The 25,276-nt window shown below is 49.0% G+C and overlaps 1 protein-coding gene across 1 annotated transcript in view; it reads right to left on the bottom strand.

The window, feature by feature from the left end:
- Nucleotides 1-25,276, bottom strand: part of LOC119386412 (GATOR complex protein MIOS) — a 727,447-nt gene that overhangs the window by 427,114 nt on the left and 275,057 nt on the right. Inside the window, exons 9-10 of the mRNA XM_037653722.2 lie at nt 22,200-22,301; nt 1,371-1,462 (exon numbers count right to left, since the gene is read on the bottom strand). Coding sequence (XP_037509650.1) covers nt 1,371-1,462; nt 22,200-22,301 — 194 coding nt within the window. The remainder of the gene's footprint in view (nt 1-1,370; nt 1,463-22,199; nt 22,302-25,276) is intronic.

Raw genomic sequence — 25,276 nt, forward strand, 5'->3', positions numbered from 1 at the left:
ACCGGCACTAGTTCAAATGTTATCTACATGATCGAATGTTCATATTGTCACAAATGGTACACTGGCGAAATGGGACAGCCGGTTAATGTTAAATTAAATGGGCATCGTGTGGACACGGCAAAGAAATTACCGACAGTAGTGGCGCAGCATTTTCATATAGCAGGTCACAACTTCGACAATTTGAAGCTTTACAAATTTAAGTCAAACTCCGGTCCCCAAGAGACAGAAAATATATAGTCACACATTATTCACAAGTTTAATACACTCCTGCCAGCAGGTACTAGCGTTTCTCAGGTGGCTCTTGAATCCATCCGATATGGTACATGCACAACGAAAAGCAATGAGAGTTAAGCCCCTCTTCTAGAAGGGTTGCCTACTCTGACAACAATTCAGCGAAACGTCCCCCCCCCCCTTTTCTTTTTTCTTTTCCACAGAATACCCCTTTCTTTTCTGGTTCATCGAATTCGTCACGATGGCCTCTCCTCCTTCGTTCGGATTGGAGAAGAGGGTACGAAGCATGTACATACAAGCGCTAAGCACCCACCTCTTGTTTATGGATTTTTTCATTGCAGTGGTCTTGCAACAGAAGTCAAGGATGTCATTTTCATCATTTCCTTTGATACGGTGCAATGCAGCAATATCATCATGCACATAGGAGTGCTCAAACAAAGCAGCTTTAATTTTATGAAATAGAGAAACCACCTTCTATTCCGACTACAGTGACACACCATGGTGATTTTTGGCATCGAAAGAGACATTAGGTAATGTGACAGTGATGCCAGTGGCTGTGCTTTTTCATCGGCTTGACACGCCAACACGCACCTTACATTCGTAAGGTCCCTGCCAGGCCACACTACTGTGCACTAAAAAAATGTGGGTCATTCCACACCAAATCTACCAGCATTTTTCTGACCATCAGAAATAAGGCTGAAAGAATTTCCACGTTATTGCTGACATTCAAAAGACGTTCTGCTAGCTTTCTTCTGCTGCGAAAAATTTTCCCGCCTCTTTGTGAGAGTTTGTACCTTTGAGCCGACCGAGCTAGAGGGCATCAAACAAGCTTCGTCAGAGGACACTTATGTGATGGTCTCGATAAACTGGTGTTTACGGCAAGCTAATCAAGAGATGTGACTGATGAAGAGATGTTTTCAACTAGAGGACTAATAACTTCTGTTCCCGTGCCCCAATATTTATAATTCCTTTTGCGTTAATCTTGGTATTCGATACTACACACGCAACAATGCTAAGAAAAACTGTCGAAAGAAAACACTGCAGGCCCCTTTAAAGATGTAGTCTTTATGCTAGAGTTTTGTTCGCTGCTCTCATGCACTGCATAAGGCAATATCGAAAAGAAGGCAGCCTGCGCTCACCATGTAGAAGGAAGCAATGCGATGCTCGAAGAAAACGTCCACACACAAGCCATTGGTGGCTTTGGTACTTGTGCTGCCTGGCCGTGAGGAGTCTGCTTCAAGACAAGGTCAAGTGATCAGCACGCATACTTGAATCACAAAACAAGCTTTTGCTCTATACAACAGGCCAGTTAAAATGATGCGAGCCATACACTGTAGTTGGACCTAGTGTGCTTGATATGGAAAAGCGAGTGACTCACTTTGTCTGACCTGCAGCATTAGCTCAAAGATATTTGGTCCAGTACCAGCTGTCCATTTGCTGCTAAAGAATCTTACACGGCAATCTTTTGCGGACATCCAAGTAGAATACAAAAGCAAATATAGTCTCAGATCAGCTGGCGAAGCACTGCAAGGCCTCATAGTGTGCGCAAAAAAAAAGAAAAAGGATGAAGAAAGAAGGAAGTAGCCCAGTTAAAATGGCGTCATGTTTGATGTATTAATCAGGTCTGCACAGGGCACGGGCATGTGAGTGAAATATATATCAGAATCTCAGCCAGAAAACTGCTTTTCTTTTTTTTTTTTCTGTGACTAGATAACATGACTTCTGAAACTTGAATACAGCTGCACTCAAACCTTAATAAAACCACCATCAATATCAATTTGTATTTCCCTATTTGTAAGTTTGTGTGCATAGAGCACTATGCTGAACTTGGTAATACAGTAAAATACCACTTGAATGAACGTCAGTTAAATGAACTATTCAGTTGAACGAGCTTCTTTTAAATACCCCATCGAAGTGCCATTGGACCATATGCTGTCATGTTTCAGTTTAACGAAATTAGTGCAGAGCGCATTTCAGTGCTACGAACATAATTTGTGACACCATCCAATGCCTCTCACGCCATATTGATCAGAAATTGCCTGAAAGACCGGGTACAGACAGCGCTTTGCGTTTTGAGGAATATATTGTCACGTGGTCGTGACATCGACGAAGACAGCAGTCGGCGTTTTCAAGATGAAACTGTTTATTTGGCCGAAATTGTGGCCGGGAAACGGAAAGTTAATTTACAACAATACACACAGTAGGCACTGATAGCGGCGAACAAAGCGTCGACCGTCGATCAACTGACAAGCGGTCAAGCGCGTCGGCTTTTATACAGGCGCTATGGAACTTTCCAGCAATATCGCTGGTGGCAGCGTTATCTCTCGACAAAGCTGGAACATCCGTGTGCGGGGCGATTTCTTAACAAAACGATCTACTACAATCGCGAAGCTTCTCGAACACACTGCGTCGCGGACAGCGTCGTGCGTTGATAACCGTCCCTGCCGGTCAAACCCGAATACATCAAAACAAGACAGGAAGTGGGCGTGGCAATATGTTACCTGTGATTATCCCACTGAGACATGCACCACAGACTGTCTACAGAAGAGATTGTAGCAAGCGTCAGGAAGAAGAAGAGGAGAAAGAAGTAACCCTTGTGGAGGAATTTCAGCTAGAGAAGCACTCATGTACTTGGAAAAAGTGAAGCCCTGCGATGCCCAGCAGAGTGTTGTGCCGGAGATGGTTTATGAGAGATTGGACTCAAATCTTAATAGTGCACCAAGTGCAGCAAAATATTACATTTCTCAAACCATGCTAAATAAGCAGAAATTCACATTCAAATAAGCAGCACTGCAAATAAAAAGGTTTCAAATTCATTTCAAAGACTGGTGTTTTCTTTAGCTCCTGATAAGTTGCAACATAGCTATTTCAGTTCTGCGAACTTCCACATTAACAAACTTTTTGCTGGGGTCCCTTGAAGTTGGTTCCAGTGAAGTTTCATTGTACTACAATGAATCATGTTTCCACACTATTTCATATCATGAAGCTGTTTCAGTGCCCAAACAAAGGCAATCAGTGGGAGCTGCTCCTGGTGGTCGAATGCCAGTTATGCACCATTCTTGTGAACGCCTTGCTCATGTTGTGTGACAGAGCCAAAGTGGAGCAGTATTTAGTTGCAGCAGCCAGGGGACACGATTAATGCTTCTGCAAAACCTGAAGCCATGAGGCATAATAATAATAATAATATCTGGAGTTTAACGTCCCAAAACCACGATATGATCATGAGAGACGCCGTAGTGGAGGGCTCCGGAAATTTCTACCACCTGGGGTTCTTTAACGTGCACCTAAGTCTAAGTACACGGGCCTCAAACATCTCCGCCTCCATCGAAAATGAAGCCATGAGGCAGGTCACTTGAGCTTTGGAACTCAAATGAATACTATGCTGGCATGATCTGTTCAATGCGTTCAAACACAGTCAGAGACAGTGTCACTCCATTCCACGAGTGTAGTGGTCAGGTACAATAGAACCAGATCCAAGAAGCTGCTTGCAATTGTTTTTAATTGGTGTACAGCACTTTTTGTTTCTGGCCAAACTGGACAACTCACTGAAGAAAAGCTCAGAGGGTACAAATGTCGTCAAGATCTTCAAATCAAGATTTTGTTTAATGTGTGAGTGTGCAGCTTCTTTATCTTTTAGTCATCACCTGGTACTGGTGAGTTCAAGGAAAAAGAAAGCACAGAAACACCAGCGGCAGCACAACATAATCATTCTTCTGAGGTGTTTCACTCATTGCTGTGTCGGCTGCTCAGAGGGTAAATGGGTAGAAAGAGTTGGGGACATTCCTAATAACTACCGTATTTACTCGAATCTAGGCCGTCCTCGATTGCAGGCCAACCCCCAAAATTCGCAAGGTAAGAAAACAACAAAAAATCTTACCTTGAATGCAGGCCGAATTAAAAAAGAAAACACCGTTTTATCGGCAGAAAACTCAGAATTTTTATTGCACAAGCGCACACTCCGTAGGCATGTACTACGTAGAACGTTTATTCGTCGTCGTCGTCCGCAACATCACTGTCCTCTTTGTCGCTAAGTTCATCCCAGAGGGCATCGTCCTCGCTTACGTCCATCACGTTGGATATAATTCGGGCAAAGGCAGGGAAGTTGCCTTCGTGAAGGTTATCGCACAAGCCAATTTTAAAGCAAGCAGGGGCTGGGCAACGCACCTCATGAAACGGTTTGGGTTCAGCCTGAGACGACGGACCTCCGTGTGTCAGAAGCTGCCCGATGACTTCCAGGAGAAGCTTGTCAAGTTTCAGCGATACATGATGGACAAACGGCAGGAAAAGGGCTACCAACAGGGGCAAATTGCAAATGCCGACCAGACCCCAGTGCGCTTCGACATGCCAATGGCATACACTGTGAACAAAAAGGGTGCAAAGGAAGTCAAGCTTAGGATGGCGGGCTACGAAAAGCAGCGAACGACAGTAATGTTGCGCTGCACCACCGAAGGACGAGAGCTTCCCCCTTACATAATTTTCAAGTGCAACACTGTACCAGCTGGCGAAAAGTTCCCCAGAAATGTCGTCGTGCGCATTCACGACAAAGGTTGGATGCCCAACAGCTTCACGGAGGACTGGGTGTTAACGGTTTGGGAAAACTGTCCAGGGGTCGCGTTGTGCGAGCAGGGGCCACGTTCTGCAAGCAGCATGCCGAACTCGTGCTGCGTTTGCAGGTTTGATGTTTTCTCCACGTGGAGAACAACCTTTCGCTTAAAGGCCGTGCTGTAGTGGCACCGCATGGTTGGTGCCATCACTTCTGAAGCACAGTCGGTGCAAGCGTTAAGCAAGCACGTGTTTAAGGTACGACTACACTGCACAATCACTTCCCGAAAACTGACCAACTCCGCGCTCACGCTGCTCGCGCCTCTGCCACCTCCGCGTCAAGCTACAGGAGGAGAGAGGGTGTCAAAGTGCGTGGCATTCGCCGGCGCCATAATCACGTGACCCAATCCACTTTTGCCGGTGTGAAATCTCGCCGGCTCCTTGAGGACCACCACTTTGCCGCTGAGCCTGAGCGACCTCGTCACCATGCAGCTACCGTAGGATGTCGCGAAAATCAGCCTCGGATGCGCATGCCAAGCCGTCTGCATACGGTAGCCTGAGATTGGCTCAAGGTGAGCCGCCATGCCACTAGCGCAGCCGGGCCTTTAGGCAGGTGGCGGCTGCGGTCAAATCATGGTACTCGAATCTAAGTCAGCCCCCCCACTTTCGCACATCGTTATTTCAAAAAAACAAAGGATTAGATTCGAGTAAATACGGTACATGATAACGAGACACACTAAAGCGGGCCACATGCTGCCAAAGAGGAAGCCAGTATGAGCATTATACGGAAAGGCGTGAACAAAATGTGCTTTGTTACTACAGTAAAACCTCATTAATTCGAACTCTGTTATTTCGAAATCCCGCTTAATTCGAAGGGTTTCTGCGGTCCCGTATTTTGCAATGTAAATCTGAGTGGATATTGTGAAGCGGCGGTCAGCGCCAGCCCGGTTAATTCGAAAACTTTGGGTGCCATGTGCCAATTCCCGATCCCGATTTCACCGCAACTTCGTGGAAGCAACGGCCATTAGGAGCCACAGGGCAATGCAGTGTAGCGATATTAATGAGTGACAGATGAAGCAACCCAGCCTCGCTGGTGTTAGCGCAAAAAAAAAGTAATAAAGAAAAAAAACGCAGTCTCGTGGTCAGCTACAACGTGCGCCTGCGGAAAATAAGACGTGCTTCACTGCAACACAGCGGTGACACGCGGGCAGCATGTCGCATGCTTCTCACGTCAGCGCATCATGGTTTACCCACTCTTTTTGGGAAAAGAAAAGATAATAAAGGACAACCTGACGGAATTCATGATGTATGCGAACCTCCGACTGGCGGTTGCTCCGGCAATTTGCGCACTTGCACTGCTGGCGGAGTTCTTGCCTGTAACGCCTACTTCGAACATTCAGTTCGAAAACTTCAATGATCATGTTTTCCAGCCATAACAGATCGCGGATTCCGTTACACTGGCCATTATCATATTCTTTATTTTACCAGAAAGAATGGGCGAATGGTCGCATCATGACGCGCTGACGCTGCGAGGAGCAGGTGACATGTTGCCCGCGTGTCACCACTGTGCTGCAGTGAAGCGCGCCGTTTTTTCCGCAGGCACGCATTTCAGCTGCCCACAAGACTTTTTTCTTTTCTTTCTTTTTTTTGCACTGACAGCAGCGAGGCCTGCCGTTTTCCCGAGTTTGCGGCAAAAATGGGACCGGGTATTGCTGGAAAAGAACCCTTGGAGCCGCAAACTAGAAGGCCAAACGACCACCTCTGATTAGTTTCAGTAATTCAAAGTTCCTTGCATCCCGATTTTGTATGTTTGGTTAATTCGAAAGTTTTTCGCAGTCCCAGTGACTTTGAATTAACGAGGTTTTACTGTATTTTCTGTAGGCGATGATCTCGCATCTGTCCCTTTGATGATAAGCTACTGCCAATATTGCATGCAATTATCGGACCCATAATATAGCAACGTGGTGTGAGAAAAAAACACTGCCTCAAGGCACAACCAGATTGTGTTTGACACTTCTCATTGTTTCCTAAAACGCACCACGACGTGGAGTCCCATCCATCTCACCAAGTCACGGCTGACCGTTCGGTGCCGTGGCATGTTATAAGCGCATAACTACTTAAGTACAGATAACGATTAAACTGCTGAACTTGCAGTCGAGACCATGTCGCTTGAATTTTCCTAACGTTATATTTAGCATTCACCTTGGGATACCAGCGAAAGCGCTGCTTTCTCATCACTCGAAGCTTATAATGGAGGAGCAATTTACTGCAGCTTTTCTCCCACATACTACTATGAGACACCGTTCAGTGCACAGTAAAGCACCCCGCTGGCTAACTAGAGAGATGCAGTTATAACGGGTACGAGGTTGCACGTGGACCGAGGAAGCAAGAAAACATTTCTTGAGGAGGCACCAACGCAGTCGGGACTCTGTTCGTGTGGCGTCTTGGATCTTCTCTTAATTTTAGTACTCTAATGTGGAAGCTTATGGTTACTGATGCATTTCACTTGTATCATTAAAGAAATCAAACCCACACAGTCACAGCAGGATGCCTCTGCATGGTGCAAGTATTTCCCTTACACCGTGTTGTGTACTGAGCGTGCGTGACCATAGCAGCCTGAATCGTTTAGCTCCCCTATGCTCTGCTGCTGTGCATATATTACAGCAGCAGTGGCCAGAAATAAATTTAAAGACATATATTTTCGGCATTTTGGCACCTAGTTTATGAGAGTGAACATCCCGTGTGTTTATCGGGAGCTACTCGCTTACGCCGGCTTCGATAGTGAAGGCAAGGTAATTACTTTAAGAAAATGCAGGCGCTCATGCAAAAAAAAGAACAGTTAGACTTGGACGTAAATTAACTACACGGTAAATAAATATACTGTAGCCCCATTTCAATGAGTGTTGATTGTGGTTTTGGTTGTTCTTGCAGCATCGTTTTTTTTTTTTCATTTCTTCAACAACAAATGGTTGAAGAGGGTTTGAAATATATGCACACTCAGGTAACCGTGCAAAGAGGGCTAATTAACACTTTCGTGACCACTCCTATTCCCATCGATAGCAGATGTTATCGATCACTTCAGTTCAAATTTTGACGCTCTATGAGCGCTTCTGGACAGCTAACGCCATCCAAAGGGTAAAAGACGACGTATTTTATCAGTTTTGCTTTTGAGTTTCTTTTTTTTTCACACCGCGGGGGGATTTTTTAGGCTCTTTCGTAGTCGCAGAGGTGAGTGCTCACGGTTTCAGTGAAGGTGTCGACGTCACTCATGGATGCACCACACAAATGGCGAATTTCATCAGATTCCGATGAATCCGAGCGGGAATCTCTGGATGATGGTAGCGCACAGACACAAAAGATGACTTCAATTCATCCGACTTCAGTACGTACGGCGAAAGTGTGTCAAACTGCCCTGGACCATCAGCAGATATCCACCGACAAGTTTCCCTCTCTCCTCAAGCCATTTTATCGCTGCCGCGCGTTGATGTAAACGTACGTGGAGCATACTAAAGGTCACAGTTCTTATCTGTAGGGTGTCAACTTCGTTCGGGCGGGAGTACTTGGCACCGGCTGCACAAAAAGTGGAGTTCTCCGCGAAAATGGCCCGAAGCGGACCTTGACCGAGCGCTCCGGAGTGCCGGATGGCGACTTCGTTTTTTTTTTTTTTTTTTTTTTACCGCCGAAGTCATCCGGGAGATATTCAACCGCAAGTAAGTATGCATGGATGCACATTTTCGAAAAGCCAACGCACAGTGAGAGGGATGGATCCTGGAGGGAGCTCACTGAGGAGGAGATGCGCAAGTTCGTCGGACCAGGTGTACATGGGAATCGTCCAAGTTCCGTGCTTGCATTGTTATTGGAGTCGACGACACTTGGAGAAGACCATTGGAGACGACCATCACATCCCGCGGATGAATGATTCATCTGTGCTATTTTTTCAACCTCATCGGAACCTTTCCGTCAATGAGAAAATGGTAAACTCTAAAGGTCATTCTGGTATTCGGCGGTACATGAGGGACAAAGTGGTCAAATGGGGATACGAAGTGCGGGTTTTGGCAGATTCGGAAATGGGCGGCACTTTATATTTCAACGTATATGTAGGAGGTGCCTCAGGGTCCCCAGCACCAAGCACAAAAAACTTGAAAAATACCAGAACCGCAAGGTATGCTACGAAAAAAATAAAGTTGAGCTGAAAAAAGAAATGTTTTCTGCGAAACATGGGCAGCCAACCTTTGTTCCACCATGTCGGGAAACTGCTTTGCACAATCGCATGAGAGGCACTAGTGCTTATATTTTTGTATGTATATTGCCACGCCCGCTTCTTCTTTTATTTTGATGTGTTCCGAGTATGACCAGCAAGGACGGTTATCAACGCTCGACGCTGGCCGCGAAGCAGTGTTCGAGAAGCTTCACGATTTTAGTAGATCGTTCTGTTAAAATTGCGCGCCGCACGTGAATGTTCCAGCTTTGTCGAGAGATAACGCCGCCACCAGCGATATTGCTGGAAAGTTCCATAGCGCTTGTATAAAAGCCGACGCGCTTGACCGCTTGTCAGTTGATCGACGGTCGACGCTCTGTTCGACGCTATCAGTGTATTGCTGTAGTTTGACCTTCAGTTTCCTGGCCACAAGTTCGGCCAAATAAACAGTTTCATCTCGGACGTGCTGACTGCTGCCTTCGTCAACGTCACGACCACGTGACATCTGGTGGAGGTGCTGCTTCATGATTCGGACGCCACCGCGGAGCGCTGACCCAAGCCCAAGCCGCGAAGAAGACGACTCTAAGGACAACCCGGATCCTCGAACCAGCCGCCGGCAGAAGGGACTACAACCAGAGTACGGGCTCCTTCCCGAAAACGCCAGGCAGCCGAAGACCGTCGCATCGACCGCCGAGACGATGACAGACCCCCTGCCACCTACAACGGTAGTGATGCAACAGCAGAGGGAGCCACCAACTTTCCGTGGATCGTCGTTTGAAGACCCGGAGAGCTGGCTGGAGACGTACGAGCGAATCGCCGCCTTCAACCACTGGGACACTGAAGAGAAGCTGCGCCACGTCTACTTCTACATAGAAGACGCCGCGAAGACGTGGTTCGAAAACCATGAATCGAGCCTTCAATCCTGGGACCTCTTTCGGACGACGTTCCTCAATGCCTTCGCGAGCATCGTCCGCAAGGAAAAGGCCGCTGCTTTGCTGGAGACAAGAGCACAGCTACCGAATGAGACGGTCACTATCTACATGGAAGAGATGACGCGACTTTTCCGCCTGGCCGATGCTGCCATGCCTGAGGAAAAAAAGGTCCGCTTCATATGCGAGGAGTGAAACAAGACCTCTTTGCAGGATTGATGCGGAACCCACCCAAGAGCGTCCAAGAATTCCTCTCGGAGGCGACAACCATCGAGAAGACGCTCCATATGCGCACTAGGCAGTACAATCGCCCGTGTTGTGCACCTTCTTTTTCTCTGTCATCGTCCGTCAGTGCGCTACTTAAATCATGATGAGTACAATCGCCGCGCATTCCAAGACAGCGCAGCAGTTCAGGCCCTCGGCTCCGACGACTTGCACGAAATGATCCGAGCCATCGTGCGAGGAGGGCTGCGAAAGCTCGCACCTTTTGCACAGCCCGAAGTGAGGTCGATTGCGGATGTTGTACGCGAGGAAATCCAACAGTCACTGGGTGTTCCTCAGCCGGCACCGCCGCAGCTGCAAGCAATGAGCTATGCTGCTGCAGCCCGACGCAACGCCCCCCCTCCTCGCCCACGCGTCGCGCCGCACCAGCAGTTCCGCCGCCAGGCACCACTGCCGCCACCACCGACGTCATACCGCCCGCCAGCCAGTCAGCGATACACGCCGAGGAAGACCGACGTTTAGCACGCCCCCGACCATCGTCCACTCTGCTACCACTTCGGAGAAGCCGGCCACACCTACCGCCGCTGCCATTATCGACAGATGGGACTGCGTGGGTTCGCCGTCGACGCGCCGCGTCCACAGCAGGGTGAACGACCACGTGACATCGCCGACTGTCTGGCAGGAACGCAGTGGACCCCCCGAAGACCTTCCCGATCGCCGTCGCCAGGCCGCTACGCCTCTCCCCAACGCCGACCGTACACTGGCCCAACCCGGGGCCGGTCACCTAGCCCGCATCCGGAAAACTAAGGGCAGCAACCGATGGAGGTGCGGTTGCTGTACAACGAAACACCGAAGACCCTCTGCCACCGACGCCGCCGCCACGACGAAGGCTTCAGGACACGACACGAACCCCTGACGACGAAACCTCGCGGACCGAAGTAGACCTGACGACGCAACGTGGAAGCAGCGGAACACACGGACGTAGCCGTGACCCGACGCCACGACCTAACTGCAACGCAAGACGACGAACTAGCGACCTCGACGTTCTTATCGACGGCCACAGCGTCACAGCCCTCGTCGACACCGGAGCCGACTATACTGTCACCAGTGGACCGTTCGCCACGAAGCTGAAGAAAGTTAGGACAGCATGGGAAGGCCCCGAAATCCGGAGAGCTGGAGGTCACCCCGTAACGCCGGAGGGAATCTGCACAGCGAGACTCACCATTAACAACCGGATTTATCCCGCGAACTTCGTAGTCCTACAGCATTGCTCGAGAGATGTCATCCTTGGTATGGACTTCTTAGGCCTTCATGGTGCAATCATCGACCTGAGGTCTAAGTCGATAACACTATCCACAGAAAAGGCACTACTGCCGCACACTCTGCCAAGAAAGCACGCATTGAATGTGCTCGAAGACAAGGTCACCATTCCCCCTCGCTCCAGCGTCATCATTTCCGTCGGCACTCAGAAATCAGCAGACCTGGAAGGCGTTGTGGAAGGCGACCAGCACCACTTGATTAACCGCAAAATTTGCGTCGCAAGAGGAGTAGCAGAGCTGCGGGCAGGGAAAGCAACAGTTATGCTCACGAATTTCAGCAACGAGTACAAGCACGTGAGCAAAGGCACGACGGTCGCCTACATCGAAGAAATCGTAGAAGCCAGCAATTCTTTCGGCCTCACCGATTCTCCCGAGACTACTCCGACAATAAAGCGCCGCAACCAGCTTTCGACATCAATCCCAGCCTTCAGAAGCACAAACAAGAACAGCTCAAAACCCTGCTCTTGCAATACAAGGACTGCTTTTCGTCGTCGTCAAGAATTCGGCAGACTCCCGTGGCAAAACATCGCATCATAACAGAGGAAAGCGCCAGACCACTCCGTCAGAGCCCGTACAGAAGTCGATGAGAGAGACCGAGAAAAGGCTGCTTTTATAACACCAGACAGCCTGTTCGAGTTCAAGGTCATGCCCTTTGGTCTTTGCTCGGCACCTGCGACTTTTCAACGGGTTATGGATACAGTACTGGCTGGCTTGAAGAGGCAGACGTGCCTCGTATACTTGGACGACGTCGTTGTGTTTTCCTCAAACTTCGACGAACATCTTCGGCGCCTTGAATTTGTACTTCAAGCAATCAAGACCTCCGGACTCACCTTGAAGCTTGAAAAGTGCCACTTCGCGTACGAGGAGCTCTTGTTCTTGGGTCACGTGATCAGCAAGGATGGTGTTCGACCTGACCCGCGGAAAACAGCTGCCATCGCTGACTTCCCGACGCCCACCGACAAGAAGGCCGTACGCCGTTTTCTTGGCCTGTGCGCCTATTACAGACGTTTCGTCAAGGAATTTTCACGGATCGACGAGCCACTGACGCAACTCACGAAGGCTGACGTCGAATTCAGGTGGGAAACGTCGCAAGTTCAAGCATTTCAAGAATTGAAACGACACTTGCAGACGCCTCCGATACTTGCGCATTTCAACGAATACGCCGATACGGAAATCCACACCGACGCAAGCAGCGTAGGACTCGGCGCCGTCCTTGTGCAGAACACCGACGGATTCGATAGGGTCATCAGTTATGCTAGCCGGTCGCTATCAAAGGCAGAAATCAACTACTCCACAACAGAAAAGGAGTGCCTGGCCATCATCTGGGCTACATCTAAGATTCACCCCTACCTCTACGGCCGGCCCTTCAAAGTTGCCAGCGACCACCACGCCTTGTGTTGGCTAGCTAACTTGATGGACCCTTCAGGTCGCCTCGCACGGTGGAGCCTACGACTTCAAGAATTTGACATAACCGTCGTTTACAAGTCCGGAAGAAAACACTCCGATGCTGACTGCCTGTCCCGCGCCACCGTCGACCCACCGCCGCAGGACGACATGGAGGATGACTGATTCTTGGGAACCATAAGTGCCGAATATTCACCGAACGACAGCGAGCGGACCCAGAACTCAGGGGCCTTGTGGAATACCTCGAGCGCAGGACCACCGTTGTTCCCAAGGTATTCACGCGAGGACTGACGTCGCTTTTCTTGCGCAACGGTGTTCTCCTTAAGAAGAACTTCTCGCCGCTTCGAGCCGATTCCCTTCTCGTAGTGCCCTCGACATTGCGACAAGAGGTCTGTCACTAATCCCGTTAATCGGGATCGCAATCGCCGGGCGGATTCTAAGGGTTGGCGTCAAGGCCCTCCGAAAACGCACCACGAAAGCGCGGACAATTTAGAAATGGTCCTTTAGTGCGCCAGCGGACGCCGGTTGTGGTCCAAAGACCGAGTCAGAGCCGAGAGTCGATAACACAAACGAAAACGAAATATATTCTCAGTTAAGGCAATACAAATAACACACACACGTGCACACTCGGCTGGTACCAGTTACAACTTCACAATATAACTCAGATGGTGTTTACACAACGGGAGCTAAACAAACAGATCACACGCAACAAATGCAATCACATGCATTAAACTATTCAATGACCGTTAAAGTCCTGAATAAACAATGGCGTATCCAGTCCACAATACTTGGACGGTAATCGAATGCTTCTCTTCAAGGAAACACTCACGCCAGCTCCAGCGTTGATCGTCGTAGCTCAACCGTCGTCGTGACTTGTCACGGCTCACACGGTGTCGTCATCGGATTCTTGCAGATCGACGAGCGACTGACCGCGCACCATCATAAGCACGTCTTCTTTGGCTAACGGAGCCACACTTCGCATAACTTCACCATCACCGGGCCGACTGACTCGCTCACGTCTCGACTGCACTACTCTGCCTGCACTGCTGTCGATTGCACGCTTTTATCCCTTCTTCCCCGGGTTCTAGAAGCGTCGGGATGTTTCTTCTGCGTGCAGTACAGCTAAGCCTGGGGAAAGGGCGAGAGCTTTCTCGTAGGTTCGAATCGCGGCGGCATCGCTCGCGGATGCGTCCCCCCCTCCTTCTAGAAACATCCAGGATTTGCCGGGCGTTTGATCGCGTCGTCTGCGCCTGGCTCGATTGGGTGAGGAGGATGCGGCGCGCCGGCGTCTTTTGATGCTTGTTTTTTCGTCTTTTCGCGCTTCTTGGCGAGCGGTTCGCGCCGTTCTGTCTCGTAGCAGTTTGAAAGCGGCCTCGCGCGCGCTTTATAACCCGCTAATTTGTGACACTGCCCCCCACTTCAAGAATATTATCACATAATATTCAAACAACACAAATTAGCGCGCACATACACATCCAAAAATGTCCCACAGCCAGAGTCCATAACTCAGTCCACACAAAATGCGCGTCACATTCATAATAGAACTCCTAATATAATTCACAGGGTATTTCAATGTCACGACATACAAAAGATAAACTCAAGTACATAAGTACAAGACGCCATCATACATTTCGTATAAAACAATGCGAACGCTCAAAACAAAGCTCTTCAATTACAACGCTTATACGGTTATATCAGTAGCACTGTACACATCATGTTAAGTAAACGACACTCGGGCTCACTAGCCATACACACATGACACAGGGAATAATAACACTTCAAACACTTTCAACTCCAACACCCTATACTGTTTAAATCGTGTCGCGCTTGCGCCCCTTCTTTCGGTGCTCGCTCGCTCTCTTTTTGTTCCTCTTCTTTTTATTGCGAGCCGTTCCATTTGACGGTGCCGGAGGGGGCGTCTCTGCTGCCGTCGACACATTCGACACCGGCAGGGCGTGGTCGCGTTCGTTCGAACGTCCGCGGTGCTTCGCCAACTTTTGCGCGCCGTGGTGTTTTGCTTGGACGACCACCTTCGTCATCTTTTGAGCCGCAGATGATGGTGGCCACTCAGTTGCAACATCACCTGCTCGGCGCGTCTTCACAGGCAGTTTAGCGACCATTGGTGCCGCATTGTTGCCGTTCTCTGACACCTCGGCTTCAATCTGAGCTCTGGCGACATCCTTCATGAGATTTCCCTCCGCGCTTCCTTTTTGTCGCGGTTCCCGAACTGACGAGGGCTCCATCTTCGGGGCTTCTCCCAAACGTTCAGGATCGTATGGCCCTCGAGCTCCGTCGATGCTTCCCACGATTAGGTCGAACAGGGGGTTATCCATGCACAGGGCAGTAACTCTCCCGCTGAAGTAAGGGGTCGCAACCTCAATCTTGGCTTCGGGAAGCATTCGAATGGAACTATCAAGCAAGCGAACCGGTAGGGCATTGCCTGTGAAATCACTCTCTCGGACCAATTTCTTTCGCACGATCACTGTGGTACATCCACTATCTCTTAGTACTGTGACTTCCTTTCCAGCAACTTTCCCCTTAACTGTCGGCATTTCTTTCTTTGTGTCTGTTGTCACCGCAGCACCAATGAAATCCATCTTCTTCCCGCTTTTCAGATCGGTCAATTCATCTTTGATCGCTTCTGTTCCCTCCTTTGGCGGGGCATACGCACAAGCTGCTTGGTGGACTTTACTCGCATCGATTCGACATGCGTCTGCTTTGTGCCCCGTCTGTCCACATTTAAAACACTTCATCACACTGGGGCGTGAGAAGTTAGTCCGACAGCTGTTAGCGCGATGACCCACGCGGTTACACAGAAAACATCGCGGAACACTCTCCGGTGCACGCTTGTTTTCGTCAGGTGCCGATTTCTTCGACTCCTCGTGGACTTCCTTTTTTACTTTGGCTAGATTCGTGCCACCTTGTGCTTCCAAGAATTGATCGGCCAATTCAAGCATGTCCTCAAGCGATTTGGCTCTCCTCTCTTTCAGATACAGCGACAGGCTCGGGTGGCAACTGGTGAGAAATTGCTCTCTGATTAAAAGCTCTCTAAGCTCACCGTACTCCTGCGCCGTCTCTGAAAGTTCGATCCACCTGTCAAAATAATGGCTGAGCCGCGCGGCATACTGCGTTGCCGTCTCGCCATCAGCTGGCCTTCCCGTACGGAACCGATCTCGGAAGCCTTCCACGGTGAATCGGAATCGCTTCAGCAAAGCAGCTTTCACTTTCGTGTAATTAGCTGCATCGGTAGGTGTCAGCCTACCGTACACACTGAGTGCTTCGCCACTCAAACAAGTGCTCAAAGCTGTTGCCCATTGCTGCTCCGGCCAATTTTGGCTTCTAGCTATCGTCTCAAACCTGTGCAGGTATGCATCAAGGTCATCTTTCCTCTCATCAAACGCCACAAGCAGTTTGCTTGGGTTCAAACGGAAGCTATGGTCTTCCCTTTCGCTGCTCTCCACTCTAGCCTGGACGGGAGTCTGTGCGCTGCTGCAAACGGAGCCGTTCGAGTTCCAATTCGTGCTGCCGTTGCCTTTCTCTCTCAGCCATCTGCGCCTCTCTTTCTTCCTTCAACTGTCGCTCCTTCGCCTCTCGCTCTTCTTTCTCCCTCTCAGCTGCTAGCCTCTCTCTTTCAAGCTCTAGTTTCAATTGTTGCTCTCTTTCTTCTTTCGCCCTCTCAGCCGCCAACTTCTCTCTTTCAACCGCCTCCTTTTCCTTTTGGCTCACCCACTTTCGAAGTTCGGCCCCAGACAAACCCATCTTCTCACCAAGGGCAACTAATTTCTCGAGATCCATGATGCCCGTCAAACAAAACCTAGCCGCGTGCACAATACCTCTGCCTAACTTCGAATTCCAAAACACTCTCTGCACACAGGTTAGCGAGAACGCGGTGCAACACACAAAAATCGTTCGCAAGCACTATCAACGTCTCAAGGCTCTTTCTCCCTACTTTGGACACACTGTGCACCAAAAAGGTCCTGTGTCGCGGACGCCAGAATAATTGTCCCTAATCCCGTTAATCGGGATCGCAATCGCCGGGCGGATTCTAAGGGTTGGCGTCAAGGCCCTCCGAAAACGCACCACGAAAGCGCGGACAATTTAGAAATGGTCCTTTAGTGCGCCAGCGGACGCCGGTTGTGGTCCAAAGACCGAGTCAGAGCCGAGAGTCGATAACACAAACGAAAACGAAATATATTCTCAGTTAAGGCAATACAAATAACACACACACGTGCACACTCGGCTGGTACCAGTTACAACTTCACAATATAACTCAGATGGTGTTTACACAACGGGAGCTAAACAAACAGATCACACGCAACAAATGCAATCACATGCATTAAACTATTCAATGACCGTTAAAGTCCTGAATAAACAATGGCGTATCCAGTCCACAATACTTGGACGGTAATCGAATGCTTCTCTTCAAGGAAACACTCACGCCAGCTCCAGCGTTGATCGTCGTAGCTCAACCGTCGTCGTGACTTGTCACGGCTCACACGGTGTCGTCATCGGATTCTTGCAGATCGACGAGCGACTGACCGCGCACCATCATAAGCACGTCTTCTTTGGCTAACGGAGCCACACTTCGCATAACTTCACCATCACCGGGCCGACTGACTCGCTCACGTCTCGACTGCACTACTCTGCCTGCACTGCTGTCGATTGCACGCTTTTATCCCTTCTTCCCCGGGTTCTAGAAGCGTCGGGATGTTTCTTCTGCGTGCCTGGGGAAAGGGCGAGAGCTTTCTCGTAGGTTCGAATCGCGGCGGCATCGCTCGCGGATGCGTCCCCCCCTCCTTCTAGAAACATCCAGGATTTGCCGGGCGTTTGATCGCGTCGTCTGCGCCTGGCTCGATTGGGTGAGGAGGATGCGGCGCGCCGGCGTCTTTTGATGCTTGTTTTTTCGTCTTTTCGCGCTTCTTGGCGAGCGGTTCGCGCCGTTCTGTCTCGTAGCAGTTTGAAAGCGGCCTCGCGCGCGCTTTATAACCCGCTAATTTGTGACAAGGTCCTCCAGGCTCTGCATGACGACCCGACGTCTGGACACCTGGGTGTTTCTCGCACGCTCGCAAGAATACAGGAAAAGTACTACTGGCCGCGCCTTGTCTCCGACGTAACTCGCTACGTCAAGACCTGCCGGGACTGTCAGCGATGTAAGACACCGCCGACTAGGCCAGCCGGACATCTGCAGCCTATCGAGCCACCTCGACGGCCGTTCCAGCAAATTGGGATGGACTTACTGGGGCCGTTCCCGACGTCCAATACCGGAAACAAATGGATCGTCGTAGCTACCGACTACCTCACCCGCTACGCCGAGACAAGGGCCCTACCCAGAGGCAGTGCCGCCGAGGTAGCGAAGTTCCTCGTTGAGAACATCGTCCTGCGTCATGGCGCCCCAGAGGTCCTCATCACCGACAGAGGTACGGCGTTTACTGCCGACCTAACTCAGGCAATACTGAGATACAGCCAAACAAGCCACCGCCGGACCACAGTGTACCACCCACAGACCAATGGCCTCACCGAGCGGTTAAACAAGGCCATCGCCGACATGCTGGCCATGTATGTCGACGTCGAACACAAGACGTGGGATGCCATCCTTCCGTATGTGACCTTCGCATACAACACGGCCATGCAATAAACGACGCAAATGACGCCGTACAAGCTGGTCTACGGAAGGAGCCCGGCAACGACGCTCGACGCAATGCTACCAACCGCCACCGACGAAGACGATGTCGACGTTGCCGCCTATTTGCAATGCGCCGAAGATGCTCGACAGCTCGCCCGCCTGCGCATCAAGAACCAGCAGAGGGTCGACAGCCATCACTATAATCTTCGACGACGCCACATGGAGTACCAACCCGGTGACCGTGTGTGGGTCTGGACGCCGATACGCCGACGTGGGCTCAGTGAAAAACTTCTTCGGCGATACTTCGGGCCATACAAGGTGCTTCGACGTCACGTCGCTCTTGACTACGAGGTCGTCCCGGACGGCATTACGAACTCCCAGCGACGCCGCGCACGACCTGAAGTCATCTATGTCGTGCGCCTTAGGCCGTTTTTTGCGCGTTAGCAAACATGGGGAATCTACTTTTTTCCTTTGTTATTGTAATTTATTTGTGTATGCACTTGTTTTTTTTTCCCCTTTCCATGTTCTGTTGCAAGCATCGGGACAATGCTTTTTCAGAGGGGGATAATGCCACGCCCGCTTCTTTTATTTTGATGTGTTCGAGTATGACCAGCAAGGACGGTTATCAACGCTCGACGCTGGCCGCGAAGCAGTGTTCGAGAAGCTTCACGATTTTAGTAGATCGTTCTGTTAAGATAGTGCGCCGCACGCGAATGTTCCAGCTTTGTCGAGAGATAACGCTGCCACCAGCGATATTGCTGGAAAGTTCCATAGCGCTTGTATAAAAGCCGACGCGCTTGACCGCTTGTCAGTTGATCGACGGTCGACGCTCTGTTCGACGCTATCAGTGTATTGCTGTAGTTTGACCTTCGGTTTCCCGGCCACAAGTTCGGCCTAATAAACAGTTTCATCTCGGACGTGCTGACTGCTGTCTTCGTCGACGTCACGACCACGTGACAATATAAATACCTTTTGTACTTTGAGAGCTTATATTTACAGTATTATTCTACTAGGCCCTTGTATTCAAAGTGTATATTTCGATTTTTTTGTTTACTTTGCACAGAGTAGCATTGATGTTGTTATGATTTTTTTTTCTTCTTGTTAGATATTTTCTTTGTTTTGATGATTTTCTGATATTTGAAGTAAACTTGTTGTTTGAAATTAATGCTGTTGGAAAGACCAATTCTTGCTTTATCATTCGATACTCTACACTTTAGCATTAATCAATTCCTGTGGCAGGAAAACAATATTTCCTGGAGTACCCAAAAACAATAGATTTTTCCGCAGTCACGAAACTGTTAATGAGCTGCGTGCTCCCAGGTTGAACCCCGCGAAGGTAGTAAATAATTGTTTATTAGCGGAAATATTTTCAAAAACAAGGGGAAGGAAAGGAAGTAATGATGGCTGACACCTAGTAATGAAGAGGTAGCTGACTCCTCGGACATCTGAGGATGATGCAAAAGTAGAGGGAGATGACAGAGCGGGACTTTTCACATATGCACACAGGAGGACGTAATGCACCAAAGTTTGCTTGTGAAAGTGACCTCATTGAGAGAGTTGATCACCCTGCCTCACACATCAGGTAACCGTTGTTGACTAGCCGGGCAAGCATTAAGCTGTTGACTCAATATTTTGAAAACGCCACTGTAGCAAAAGATGGACATCTTGATCATGAAGGGATTATATCTTTCGAGCCGGAAAGTACCGAAGGGGCCATTTGTCTTCAAACACTGGCTGCCTACGCTTTGTTTCTTATCCTGTATGGCATGTACTGGTGGCAACGAGGTGTCATTGAAGACTGGGACAGTGTACTACGAACCAGATACAAACAGCACGACACACTGGCTAAGAACGAAGGAAAAGGACATTTTCCACAGAAAAAGCTGCAGGTGGGCAAGCCGTATGGATCACTTTAGCGTGTTACCACTCTTGCTAGATTGTGATCACCGTCATCCGAATGCCAACTTTTGTTTATTTTTTTAATGTTCGTTTTAGTTAGCTGCTGTTAAGATTTTGTTTTTGGAGTGTTGGCAAATTCATGATTTGCGTGCTGTCCTAATTTCCGGATGCATTGTTAATTTCCCTCTACCCGCATTGTGTCGTAGCCAATGATCAATCATCTTAAATACATGTGTGCTATAATTGTTTTTCTTTTGTCATCATTTGTATTATCTTGTGCATCACTGTGCCGTATATACAGAGCCTGTTTTGTTTCCCACTCCACACTGCTTGTGTACTGAACGTATACCAACCTGCAAGCTTGTCATTTCCTTGTCAACGACTTGGCGTCGAAGACACAGGGTGACCGCTTGTGACACACAATATAGTACAGAAACTGAAGTTCACACACTCATATACACTGTAGCATGACAAAACACAAACAGCTGAAAACGTTACCGACAACAACTTTTCTGACACCGCTTCACTGGCCATATAACCCAGAGGGGGAAAAAAAAATCACAGCATATCCACGGAGTGAATGATGATGAGTGGGCGAAGCTGCGGAGGTTCATTGGTAAACCGTGAATCTTCCGTGAATTCTGCCCAGTACGTCATCACCGACGTAAGATCGGGCGCATTTATACTAAAGGTTCGATGAGAGTTATGACGACTTGCAGCTCACTTTTATTTTACATGTATGCTGTGAATTTTCATTGTTTAATCACGCACAGGAGAAATCGCACACACGCACTACCTTGGAGGTCAAAATCCAGTGCCTATATTGTCGCAACGCGGAAATAACGAGATACAGGACCACGTTGCGACGAGGAAAGACAAGTCTGTATTCCGATAACAAAAAGAGCAGACGCCTCAACGTCGTCTTCCTCAGAAAACCAACAGCTGCAGCTCGTGCTGCTCGCCTCTTTGTCTTCTGTCGTCCTGTCGGCTATTGATCGTGACAATATATACGGGGTGGTCAGTGAACGGTTGTGCAGCGCGACCGGTCGGTTTTTTCAATCAAGACGCTGCCGCGACGCTGCCTGCGTCGGCGCCGCGAGGCAAGATAGGGGGGGGGGCGTAGGAGAGGAGAAAGAGGGGGAAGCGTAGGAGAGGAGTACATATCACGTACTGTCGCAGCGCATTGTCTTTAGGGAGCCTTCATGTGTGCACGCCACCTCCGTTTTTAAGACTGGTTATGGGAGAGGGGAAGGGGGAGGGGAAGTGGAGAGGGGTATGAAGAGGGGAAGGGGAGAGGGTGAGTGGAGAGGGAAAGGGGCGAGGGGTAGAGAACATGGGAAATGGTGAGGGGGAGTGGAGAAGAGGTGTGTGGAGAGGGTATGCGCATGCGCAGTAAGGGTGGTCACGCCGCACACCACCACCACCGGACAGATACTGCCGTTTACTGCCGGCTGCCGGGAGATACGCCGGACAACGGACACGTGACAAGGTTAGACTAAGAGGAGCTACGCCCCTAAAAATGCCTCCGCGTAGGCAAACATGCGCAGGTGCCTCGTCCACCCCGTCATGCTGGGCCTCCACAATGCAGCGGCCTCACAGAGGTGCGGCCGACGCAAGTACTACAGCGAACACAATCTGGTCGCGCTCTCCGTCACAGCAGGCAGGGAGTGTGAACACCTAAAGTATTAGTAAGAAGTTGCTGGGCTAGTTGGTGAACACTTGACGACACCTTCATTTTAGCGCTAAAAAGACCGAAACTATTCTTCCACCTTGAGTACCAATGGCGCACCTTATGTTTGAGTAAATACGGTGTGTCTGACAAATAGGCTGACCTCTCATGTCATAGATCCTCAGCTGCTTGTTGTTCATGCCGGAAACAAAGGTCATCGGTGACTGGCAAAACCAGCTCAGTGATTGGGCAGAATCGGAGTAACCTGCAAAAAACCAAAATTAGAAGGCATTAATCATTATTTCGTTCCGTTCTGCGAACAAACACATGGGAGGACTGTGGAAAAAAGCTGTTTTCAGGACAGTTTGACACCGTCCCATGATAAACCACCTGGGTGAGGCAGATGAACACTTGACAAACCAGCACATTTTCATATGGCACAGAGAATGAGAAGACTTGCATGTAATTTAGGCTTGCACGAATTTTGTGTGACACAGAAAATGAAGCAAAACATTTCTTTGCACACTAAACATCTCATTACTGATAATTAGTGGGCTTTAGTGGCGCATGGGCCAGGTGTGGCCAAAGAGTGCCATGGCTGATAATATCGTGCTATAAGAGAGTTGGATGATAGGATGTAACATGGCTGTAAAGTGGCCTAAAATCATGCGCTCTATCGAAGCATAAAAGATAGATATATAACATCCAATTAATCTAGAGATGAAATTAGATACAAAATTAATGCACGCAATCACTGGATAGAAGAGAAAGAAAATGCAAAAAGTAGTTGGTGCAAGATTTGTCAGAGGAACAGCATGCACAAAAAGTACCAAATAAAAATACACCATGTTTTATAGCTATAGATTACTGCATCTAATCTGCAGATTAAACAAGTCAAAACGGATGAGATGATACTAATATTGATGCACGGCCAGAACATGTGCGAGTGTTCAGAAAGCAAAACCAGATGAATCATTTATATATTTAAAATACTCTCAATGCCGAATGTCATTACAGAAAGGAGTGGTTAATACACGTACAATATATAATGCTATGCAAGGCAGCCTGAACAGATTAATGGCCTGGGTTGTTGGTGACAAAAGTGGGGATATGGTTTCATTCAGATGCTGCCTTTGGCAGAAGTAAATTGAAGACGAGGTTCGTCTGGCAACTTGGCACTTGGACATTGAAGTTGTGGTCGATTCACGTTGATGTGTAAGTCGATGGTGCGAGATGGTCATTTTTTAAATTCTGGGTTCGTAAAATAAGCTTTATGAAAAAGAGACATGGGCGGGCTTCCTTCTTCATGACAGGTCAGGCTGATCAATGTTAGTTTTGATAGTGGATATACTGGCACTCTGCCAGTGGTTGCACACAATGAAACGCACTGACCAATTCTGAATGGCTTCAAGAATGTATCTTAGACGAACTGTAGATGGATGCCAAATTGAAGAAACACACTCAAGTTTCGAACCTATGAGGATTTTGTATAGATAAGCTTGAGGGAAGAGGGGACATGAGAAAAATTTCGTTCTATAACACTGTTACAGCAAGGATGTGTTTTTTACCACCTATGAACAAAAGCTCCTAGGGAACTCCCCCAAGTTGTGGTATAACAGCAAGAAGTATAAACTTTTAAACGATACATTGAGCTGTAGAAAAAAAAAGCTAATGCAGTGAAAGCATGCATCAGCGCTCGTGTTGTGCACTTTCTTGTCCTTGCCTTCTTAACTATTTCCTTACCACACCTATTCAAATCGATCACCGGTGATCGATGCTTTGAATCATCGATTTTGGTATGTTGAATTTGTGTCTCGTGCACCTAGCATCTCCTACTAGCAAGTCCAGCCACTGCACTTTCAGAATCAGTTTGAATTTGCCCGTTTTGGCAAGTTAGTGATTTTTTACAGACGTTTGCGCGAACAAATGTGCGCATGTTCTTGGGGAATATGCGCTTGGCTGACGAAATTGAGAGAAATGCGTGCCACTTGTGGTTATGCTTCAGTAACATCCAAGTTCTGTAAACAAGATAAGTTTTGCAAGTCGAATATCAAATTATGGTCTCAGCTTCGCAATCTGACAGCGTTGTGCTGTAATAATTGCCTGAAATTTATGCCAGCTATTCACTGGAGAGCTGTTGTTTGTAGTTAAGGAAGACTTATTCTACCAAAAATTATTTCAGAAGGTCCGCCGCATGTATAAAGTGTGGAGGTGGCCTTTTCAGCCAGTTTCCAGCGGCTTTGGTTTCACTTCTACAATTATATCCGACACAGGGCCGCATCCCATGTCGATGGTCACTCCTATGCCGTCGTCGTCACGCGCAGCGTGGGTGCGCACCTGCGCCGCAAGAAACGCACGCTGCGAGAAACTATCTTGCAACCGCACCTGAGTTTAGTGACACGAGCTTTGAGTCCAAACATGACAGCACCTCAGCTTCAAGCTCTGATGGCGACGATGTTTCATGTCAGCCTCGGACATCGGCAGCCGTTCAGGGGTTGGTTTCGTTTACGGCCTCCAGTGTTCATCTCTGCTGTGCGTGCGTCGTTGCTGACTTTTGTCCACATTCTTAGAGCTACTCTGGTTAGCCTCGGACATCGGCAGCCGTTCAGGGGTTGGTTTCATTTACGGCCTCCAGTGTTCATCTCTGCTGTGCGTGCGTCGTTGCTGACTTTTGTCCACATTCTTAGAGCTACTCTGGTTAGCCTCGGACATCGGCAGCCGTTCAGGGGTTGGTTTCATTTACGGCCTCCAGTGTTCATCTCTGCCGTGCGTGCGTCGTTGCTGACTTTTGTCCACATTCTTAGAGCTACTCTGGTTAGCCTCGGACATCGGCAGCCGTTCAGGGGTTGGTTTCAGTTTACGGCCTCCAGTGTTCATCTCTGCCGTGCGTGCGTCGTTGCTGACTTTTGTCCACATTCTTAGAGCTACTCTGGTTAGCCTCGGACATCGGCAGCCGTTCAGGGGTTGGTTTCGTTTACGGCCTCCAGTGTTCATCTCTGCCGTGCGTGCGTCGTTGCTGACTTTTGTCCACATTCTTAGAGCTACTCTGGTTAGCCTCGGACATCGGCAGCCGTTCAGGGGTTGGTTTCATTTACGGCCTCCAGTGTTCATCTCTGCCGTGCGTGCGTCGTTGCTGACTTTTGTCCACATTCTTAGAGCTACTCTGGTTAGCCTCGGACATCGGCAGCCGTTCAGGGGTTGGTTTCATTTACGGCCTCCAGTGTTCATCTCTGCCGTGCG

This window comes from Rhipicephalus sanguineus, chromosome 3 (assembly GCF_013339695.2).
Source record: "Rhipicephalus sanguineus isolate Rsan-2018 chromosome 3, BIME_Rsan_1.4, whole genome shotgun sequence".
Classification (NCBI taxonomy): Eukaryota; Metazoa; Arthropoda; class Arachnida; order Ixodida; family Ixodidae; genus Rhipicephalus; species Rhipicephalus sanguineus.